Source organism: Syngnathoides biaculeatus, chromosome 10 (assembly GCF_019802595.1).
Source record: "Syngnathoides biaculeatus isolate LvHL_M chromosome 10, ASM1980259v1, whole genome shotgun sequence".
In the NCBI taxonomy this organism is placed as follows: domain Eukaryota; kingdom Metazoa; phylum Chordata; class Actinopteri; order Syngnathiformes; family Syngnathidae; genus Syngnathoides; species Syngnathoides biaculeatus.
Window position 1 is genome coordinate 7239235 of NC_084649.1, and position 9621 is coordinate 7248855.

A 9621-nucleotide genomic window follows, 5' to 3' on the forward strand; every position below is an offset into this window, starting at 1 on the left:
AGGGCTGTTTTTCAGATTTTGCATGTCACAAGGGTACGCTATAAGGTAACTCCTCCCCCCGCCAAAATTTATTTTACGTGCAATTGCTGGAGGTACTGTATTATTGGTTTGGAGGATGTCTTTAAGGGGTGTGGCCTCGTGTGTCAAATCTGGAGCTGTTTGGAAAGTTAGCAGCTCCTTGCGAGTGTTCTCATTTTGTATCTGAGTGTTGACTGTTTGTATCGTGCAAGAGCGACAGCTGCCCTCCCTGCTCACGTGAGGGCACTAAAGTATAATGTAATTGCTCGATTTTTTTTTTTCATTTCCCTCACGCAGAGGTGCATCTGCAACTCTGTTTTGAAACTCAAATATTGTTTTTCAATACAAAAATAAATGACCAATGGCTTGCATTTCAAAAACCTTAAACATTCGGCTGCCACTGTATTTGGAAGCTTCATGGAAATCGGCCGACTCATCAAGTGTTTTACTGCACACTCACACGCACTTTGTTTTCAACATCCTCTACCCCTGACTTGGAGTTGGGAAATGTTGCTTGTCATTTGTCAGGATGTTCAAACCCTCTGTCACGCAGCTGAGTTCGGCCCCGCCCCATCCACTCTTGTTATTCTTCCCTTCGCTCCCTTCCCCCTCATCACAGCCCCGCCCCTTCTCCTCTTGCTTCCTACCCTCACAGGGTTGCCACCCAACACTTGCTTTGCACGCCCCTGATTGGTGGCTTTCTTGTAAAGGGAGCGAGAGGGGGCAGGCACTGTGTCGGACTGCTGAGAGCTTTTCAAACCTCTCTGCTGTCAGTCTTCAGCCAGCCTCCGTCACAAAGAGGTTCCGGTGTTTCTGCGTGATCTGACCAAAGAGCTCTCTTTTAGCTACATGCTTTACCAGAAAAGGAAGCAAAAGGGATTTATGGTTCATGAATTCTGAGCAGCTTTATCTCCTTCTCCTCTAGTTCCTCCCCCTGCGCTTTATTTTGAGGAGCATCGTCCTCGAGCGCTCATCTGCACAGCGACGGCATCAGGAGACGACAACAGTATCCGCCTTGCAAAATCAACCAATTGACTGCGCCTCTCCTGTGCACACCAGGGGCCCGTGTGTGCGTGCAGCCTTGCAGCCCCGCCACCGCATCGTGTGTGCGTGCGTGAGGAGGCTAATGCCCGCCGAAGTGTGGTCAGGGCCCGAGGAGGATGAGTCCGGCTGTCGAGGCTCAGGCCCAGGAAGCCAAGGATGCAGAGATCCAGAAGCAGAAGCTGCAGCAGCAACAGCAGTACCCGCAGTGCTACATGGAGAAAGGGGTCATACTTGAGCCTTTCATACACCAGGTTGGGGGGCATTCGTGCGTCCTACGCTTTGGAGAGCAGACCATCTGCAAGCCCCTCATCCCCCGCGAGCATCAGTTCTACAAGAGCCTGCCAGCGGAGATGAGAAGGTTCACTCCCCAGTACAGAGGTAACCACTGTTACTCGGCTTCTTGGCTTGTGTTTTGTTGTACTGTACATTTTTTTGTTTTTGTAGTTACTGCTGCAAAATGAAGGGGGGTTTAACACATAGTGCCACAGGGGGGCGCCGCAGCAGCAAATGCAAGCAAGAAACGGATCCGGTGTGCCGCTTGTTCGGTTGTATTTGCACAGGTAAGTCAGGTGAGCGGAGGCTGGTAGGGGGTGTCTGGTTGTTTCCTGGCAAGCGGCCCGCACATGAAATTGATACAAGCTCAAGAAAGCCTCCAAGGAAGAATCATGAGGTCACCTGGAGAGTTTAACCCTGCTAAGGGTTAGCTCTTATGCGCCACAACTGCTTCTGATGAGCAACATTTGTGTGTACAGATATTGCTGTAGGACTGGTTGAGCACATCTCGCACCCCTAACAAGCTCTGCCAGTTTTTTTTTTTTTTTTAAAACAAGTCTACAGCAAATAAGAATCGTCTCAGTTCTAAATAAGAACCAGTCTGCCACTTGCTACTTTACATTCACATGCCTCGGGGCCACTCCAGCTGCCTCCCTGTTCCCATCTTAGAAGTGAAAGACAATACGTCACTCCCTTGTCCACAAGCCGCATTTGCTTTTTGTGCCCATTTCCCAAAAAGTGTTCAAAGGAATTATGAGACCACAAAATGGTGGTGGGGGGGGGAAGAGATCAACCTTATCTTTTCCATCTGTTTTGTTGTGCTGCCAGCACTGGTCAGTTCTCTGTCAGCATTTTTTCACCTTATTGTTTTTCTTACATCCTATCTGTGTCCTTCAACTTGTGTACTTTTGTCCCATTGGAAAGAAGGAATGTTGGGACTACTTGGAATTCCTTTATTCTTACTATTCACTGAAGGACCTCTACTCTTTTACACTAAAATACTTTGTGTGGAATACAGCAACGTATATACTCTGTACCTTGGCTGCCATTGGGTGGTGTGGTAATAAATTGCATTCAAACGTCACTTTTGTAGTTTGTGTCCTCTGTGATTGGACTCCATATTGTTCTTTCACTTTCACTAATGAAACACAAATAATGACAAGTATGTATTTAGAGATTTGTATTTACAAAATGTTGACTGACATCGCGTCCATCTTGTACCAGGTGTGGTGTCCGTGAGTTTTGAGGAGGATGACGAAGGGAACCTCTGCCTCATCGCCTACCCGCTCCACGGCGACCCGGCGGCCGACCTGGAGAATAAAGACCCCTCGGAGGGCAGCGAGCCCAAAACCAAGATGCTCAAGTGGGGCAACGTGATAGCGACCTCCCCCCTTGTGGAGAGCGAAAACTTGAGCAAAGAGGGGCGAAACCGCCAGTCGCGCAAAGATAAAAGGTGAAAAGCAAGAACATTTTCATGACCGAGCAGCAGATTTAAGTAATCATGGCAAAAACTCATCATTTACTGTATGTACATCAAAAATACCTTGTTATCCCTCGCCATAGTTGTATTTTTATTCATTTTGTATTAACAGCATTGACACTTTTTTTTTTTAAACATTATCTGCAAAATGCAGCATTTTTATTGCCTATGTTGCTTTTTCCAAGAAAACATGAGGACAAAGTCAGTCCACCCATTTTCTTTACTGCTCGTTCATCTTCGGGTTCTGGGTGAGCTGGAGCCTATCCCGTTTGGCTTGGAGTGAGTGGCTTGGTGGGCTCCACCCTGTACTGGCCGCCAGCCAACCATAGGGCATATACTGACAAACAATCATCCACACCCACAATCACAGGTCTACAAAGCCTGATAAGCATGCTTTTTAGAGTATGAGAGGAAGACTGACAACCAGCAGAAAGCCCCCCCACTCACACATGGTGAACATTCAAACTACACAGAGCAAGGCCAATTGAGATGTGAACCCTGAATCTCAGAACTGTGACACAGATGTGCAAACGACCAGGTCACTGAGCCGAAGGACCAAATAAACCCGTCAGTTTTCCTTCTACCCATACAGTTCGTAACTATTTGTTGGGGATAAGGATCGAGCCCTGCCAGGAACAAAGGAATTTGTTCAATTTTAGGAATTTGTAACACTTTTGAATTGCATTGGCCTGAGTACAAAAATACTGAATAGGTGAGGTTTTCAGCAAATTACAGAGTTGAGGTTCCCCAAGAAATCCGCAAATAGGTAAATGCTGAATCGTGAACAATCGGGGGTAACAATGTAGCAAGGTTGTAACACGATGTCACTGATGTGTATGGATCTTCTCCAATGCCTGGACTTGGCCGGTCACACCTTACACTTCAGTCCTGTTGTGTTGACAGCAATTGACACTTTCTGACAAGTATGCACGCCAGATCTAGGACTAATTAATCTATTGATCTGATTGAGAAACGTGAAAGTGTGTAAAGCCCACACAAAGCTGCCTGCTCTGTTGGGTTGTGCAAACAAGGCAAAGGTGGATAAACGCTATGTTTCCTGTGACAATGCTGATACACCAATTTTGTGGGACCTCAGTGTGAAAGCTGCTTATAACTCTTGAACTAGTTGAACGCTCTTGGTTTTCACGGCTTCATCTGGGTGGATCTAAATGGTGCTTACAAAGATGTTTTTTCACCCCCCTTCTAGTGCTCACAAGCTACAAGAGGATGTGGAGCTGGAGTGGCTGCAGCAGGCGGAGGTGCTGTACTACCACCTGGAGCGCAGCCACAGTAATGCCGTCCCGCAGCTCAAACACAACCCTTGGAGCCTCAAGTGTCACCAGCAACACCTGCAGAGAATGAAGGACAACGCCAAGCATCGCAATCAGTACAGTATCCTTTTGGTATCATGATGTATCATAAATGACAAATGTGTTCATGAAATGACACATGACAGCCCACTTATTATAGCGCGCACACACGCCCGGCGAAGAGCTGGTTGTTTAACTCAATATCCAACTATCAATGTCACTCTGTGTCACCTTACTAAGGCACACCCGTCAATCACTTGCTATAACCTTGTCACAGACACAAGACACAACAATGGAAAGTCACAGCTGTGGCCCCAAAAGCTTTTATCAAGTTTATTTTATTCATCACTGAAGAAGAACAACATACACGAACAAACTTCAGAAATTGACATTCAGCAGTCGCTAATCTTCTAACTCTCGGCTAGAAGTGTCCTACAAATCCGAAACATAACCTCTACAAAAACAGCTCTCAAAGTAGTCCTCCCTACATCATTATTTTTTTCCATTTACAGTTTATTCATCATATAGCACAGGCAGGTAACATGTGAAACACACACAGAAACAAAAACAAAATAACAAAAGAAAGGAAAGCCACTTTCAAAGAAGACAATCACTTATGTCAAGAAAACAAGAAACATGTCAACGAGTATAAAAGTGACATTGAGTATTGGTACTTTCAGCCAGTGTCCGTGATCTCTGCCAAATTTTTTTTGCACTCTTTAAGCAACCTCCACCAAGTAAATCATCTCACTTGCACCAATGATCCAATTTCCTGAGTTGATGTCTTCACAGTAACGCAGTTAATCACGATTACATTCCTAATCTGTATCAGAATCTTTGTGACCATGCATAAGCAGAGAAAGATATTACATCTTTGAAGATATCCTGAACAATCGTGTGTTTTAGTGACATCAATTACGCAGTTCCTCTATCTACACACTTCCTTGACTTGATTGTGCCAGAATTCATCCTGCTGGAGAACCTGACGTGGCAGCACGCAGTGCCATGCGTTTTGGACCTGAAGATGGGCACGCGGCAGCACGGGGATGACGCCTCGGAGGAGAAGAAGGCCGTGCAGATCCGCAAGTGCCAGCAGAGCACATCAGCCTCCATAGGAGTCCGACTCTGTGGCATGCAGGTATCTTCAGGCGGAGGCGCAATCCACTCACCACCACATCATCATGTTCTCTAGCAATAATCCTGTAAGTAATTATGTTCCTTTTGGACTCCGTCAGAGGAATTAATTCAATAGATTTATTTTTTTGTGGCATATTTGCTTCATTCAGCTTCTTGAGAGGGACAAAATATTAAAAAATAAAATAAAATTAATGCATTCATACACAGCTATAACTACTATTTTAAATGAATACTACAATCACAATGACTAATTATTTGAAAAGTCCTGAACGATGAAAATGACACAAGTGACAAGTGTTGACCATTGTAGCTCAAAAACAATATTACATTTCTATTCTTATTGTTGTAATATATAATATTTTAATTGCCATCCTACGTTAAATGTAATAACAAAGCAATGACAGAAGTGCCTAAAAGGGTGCAGAAGTGTCTTGTACAATATTTTTAAAAAAGTGAGTCTCATTAACCCATTAAAATGTTTGCCACACAAAAAAAAAACCCCGCTGGAGAGCTATCCATCCATATTCTTCGCTGCTTATCCTCACGAGGGTTGCGGGGAGTGCTGGAGCCTATCCCAGCTGTCAACGGGCAGGAGGCAGGGTACACCCTGAACTGGTTGCCAGACAATTGCAGGGCACATAGAAACAAACAGCCGCACTCACCATCACACCGAGGGGCAATTTAGAGTCTCCAATTAATGTTGCATATTTTTGGAATGTGGGAGGAAACCGGAGTGCCCGGGGGAAACCCACGCAGGCACGGGGAGAACATGCAAACTCCACACAGGCGGGGCCAGGATTGAACCCGGCTCCTCAGAACTGTGAGGCCAACACTTTTAATAGTTCAGCCCGCCGTGCCGCCCCATTGGAAATTTTAGTAAAAATTATCACAATAAAATTATATTAATCAAATAATTTTATATACAGTAGAACCTCAATTCAAGGGACTTAGAGGGGGGCAGAGGGGATGGCTACTTTACAGCCAATTGTCCGTAATATTGAAGAACTTCTTTTTTTGGGTTGCCTCATGCACCCACATTACTCAACTGTACTTTTTTTTTTTTTTTTCTCGAATTTTGGGGCCCCTAAAACACCCTGTACAGTACAAAGTTATTCTTAATAAAAATGAAAAAGCTTGAAAACATTTCAGAGGTTTTTAAAGTTTATTCTAACTTACCATGCTTCTGTACTTGGTTGTGACAGTTAGTAGGGGCAAGTTGAAGCGGATCTCTTTAATCAGACATGAGAAATTAGTGTGCTTCCATTTTCCAAATTTCTGTTCGATGAAATGCCATAGACTAACAGCTTGACAGAAAACTTTCTGTACCAAAAATAGCACATTCCAGACTGCAGTACGGCTCCAGAAACAACTTTTGAAGTAAAAATTCACCGCTCTTAGGGATGCGACTTCACTCTGCGTACAAGTGATGCGACAATAGATAGAACTCCTGCATCAAGGCTGTCATGTCACTGCATTGCCTGAAAACGTTTTCCATATTCAATATGGCCACCATATGTCAATGCATTACCTTTGACGGGAATGTTACCACGTTCAACACGGCTGCTACATAGGCATATGCTTGCTTGTTGGCTGGATTTAGTCCCGGAAATCCATCAATCCCATTTTCTGCATTGCGCAAAAGTGCCAGTCAACAACAGCGGCCAATTGTGGAACTGACAGACTTGTCAACGGGAGTTTAAGGAATAACTGGAAACTATTTTTATACACATGGCCTGTCCAGACGGTCAGGTTACTTCAAATATCTGTTAAATGGAGGTCCGTTAAATCAAGGTTCTCGCGTCTTTTCTTCAACCTTAAATGGCATGGGCTCTCTACAGTTAAAAACAAAAAACAAATGTGGTCCTTGAACACAAAAGCTTGTCTACCTCTGGTCTGGACTGTCGTTTGACTTTTGAAGAGTATTTTCAAGATCATTTATTAGCTGTTGGATGATAATTGAGTTTCATAAGGTTTCTAACAGCGCTTTGATTTTGCCCATCCCACCAGGTGTACCAGTCAGACACAGGCCAGCTGATGTTCATGAACAAGTACCACGGCCGTAAACTGACCCTGTCTGACTTTAAGGAGGCTCTGGTCCAGTTCTTCCACAGCGGACGCCGCCTGCGTCACGAACTCCTTTCGCCGGTGCTATGCAGGCTCCGGGACATGCAAGCCGCTCTGGAAGCCTGTGAGTCTTACCGCTTCTACTCCAGCTCGCTGCTCATCATCTACGACGGAGCGCCCCACCGCAAGCACACACGCCGACGCACCGAGGGCGGCCTCTCGGAAGAAGATGAGGAGGAGGATGATGAAGAGGATGAGGAGGTGGCAGCTGAACCAGAAACAGAGGAGGAAGAAGATACAGGGGTAGCGGGTGCGCTTGATTTCCCCTGCACCCCCTCCGCTTGTGGTGATGACAGCAGCAGAAGCAGCTGCCTGTCCCACTCAGATCCACGCAGCCCAGTGGTGGACGTGCGGATGATAGACTTTGCCCACACCACCTGCAAACATTACCGCGAGGACAGCGTGGTCCACGAGGGCCAGGACACAGGATACATCTTTGGCCTGCAGAATCTGATCACCATAATCTCCGAGCTGGAGAACCACACCTCGGGATAGACGTTAAAAGCTTCTGGAAGAAGCTCCTCAGATTGCTAAGGCTGTGTTCAGAATCACACCCTCCTATAAAGTGCCCTATGTAGTGAGTTCACCATTTTGCGATGCTGCTTAAATGTATAGTGAGTCCAAAAATCTCTTGCCACACCACCCAACGTAAATGTCCCAAAATACTTCTAATGATCTTATGCCATCAAGTGGAAGAGCATTTCATTGTTAGATGACATTGATAGATGAACAAAGACAACACATTACCACTCAGATGGACCTAAAGAGCTTTATTTGTTTTCATCCCAATTAATAATAAGTATTACACTTACATTATAGCGTGCTTTGCCAAGGAACACAACAACGACATGGGCTTGGGCAGGGATACACCCCGGTGAACACCATATATTTTAAAACCGCTGCCATCAGTCTGCTACGTTGTAATTATGCCATCTCAAAGGCTGTTGTTCCGTTTGGCCAATGAGTGAACGATAGTTCACTTTATAAAGAAATTGCAATATAATGATTAGGGAATAGGTAATAATGGAATCATTCCGAACACAACCTATGTCTGACTGTTGGGACCCCAACTGGACTACAGCTAGACCCCCTTCATGTTTCTTGGCCTGTCGATATGTTTTGTCCTGTTGTCCGTTTGTAGGTTTGAGTAATGCAGCACATGTCGCATTTTTCATAGTACACGACTCAAAAAAAAAAAAAAAACGGGCAACGAGCAAAATAAAGCTGAAGAATTGTTTCCATTTCCAAAGAGAGTATCAAGATTTTGCACACAGAAACTGTAAATGCACTTAAACACATTCACTTGGGGCAAGCGTTTGTTGGGACAAGTTTTGAGTTCTGCTGTTTTTGTAAGCAGAGAAGTCCACAGAGACTATATTCATAAATATCAGGGACAGAAGCAAAGACTTATTTATTGGACAAGTCCCACTGACTGAGCAAATTCTCCAAATATAAAAAGGGAGAGCACTACATTCCATGTTATTACAATGATATTAATTATTATTGTGACGTCATATTTGGATACTTCAATGTTGATTTTATTTTATTTTTTTTTCGTCCATGGGGGGAAGAAATAAAGCTTGGTTTGTGCTAACGTCACTGTGTTCTTTCCTCTTTGGTCAGAGAGTCCAATCTTATTTTGCTGCTATCGCTTTTCATGTCTGGGTCCAGAATGCAACATTGATAGCTGCACCGATGCATGAGTTAAGAAAGGGTGAGCGTGTGAGGAAAGATTCATTAATATCACTGGATACAAAATACAACAAGATAGCAACTTATCAATAATACAAGTACGCACGGGGTCCTTTCAGGTGCCAGCATTCAACCTTTAAATGGCATTATAACTAGCTTTACCATCCAACTCTTTGATTACCCACCTTTCTTTTTGGATTTATTACACTTTTCATTATTGTCAAACGTTTTGTTATTCAGATAAGTTTACCTATGTCAAATACCTTGTATTGAACAGTAAAATATTGAAAAATATACACCATGCTACGATTACTATACATTTTAGTTACTAAGTGTATTCATTGGGGCTTTGGGGATGCTTTATTATCCATACTGTATGGTCCTGCATATCTAAAGATATGCTAAATTTCCCTCGAGAAAAGAGAGTGTCTGAGTGTGTGTGGTGGGGTGGGGTGGGGTGGGGGAGATGATGTCATATCCAGGACAAGGTTCTGTCAGCCAGCGGATGATGACAGCATGAACATCTTCAGCCAGTCCTGGTTG

General features: G+C 44.3%; 1 protein-coding gene across 1 annotated transcript; it reads left to right on the plus strand.

Annotated features, from left to right (window-relative positions):
• The first annotated feature begins 735 nt into the window (after window positions 1-735).
• Window positions 736-8609, plus strand: LOC133507675 (inositol hexakisphosphate kinase 2-like). Its single transcript, XM_061832968.1, has 5 exons — window positions 736-1440; window positions 2560-2788; window positions 4023-4207; window positions 5088-5263; window positions 7270-8609. Exons 1-5 carry the CDS (start codon window positions 1179-1181, stop codon window positions 7879-7881), a joined length of 1464 nt encoding a protein of 487 aa, XP_061688952.1. The 5' UTR covers window positions 736-1178; the 3' UTR covers window positions 7882-8609.
• The last annotated feature ends 1012 nt before the right edge of the window (window positions 8610-9621 follow it).

Coding starts and splice junctions, on each gene's coding strand:
- LOC133507675 (XM_061832968.1), top strand. CDS start 1,179: ATGAGTCCGGCTGTCGAGGCTCAGGCCCAGGAAGCCAAGGATGCAGAG. Junction 4,208..5,087: donor CAAGCATCGCAATCAGTACA/GTATCCTTTTGG, acceptor TGATTGTGCCAG/AATTCATCCTGCTGGAGAAC. Junction 5,264..7,269: donor TCCGACTCTGTGGCATGCAG/GTATCTTCAGGC, acceptor CCATCCCACCAG/GTGTACCAGTCAGACACAGG.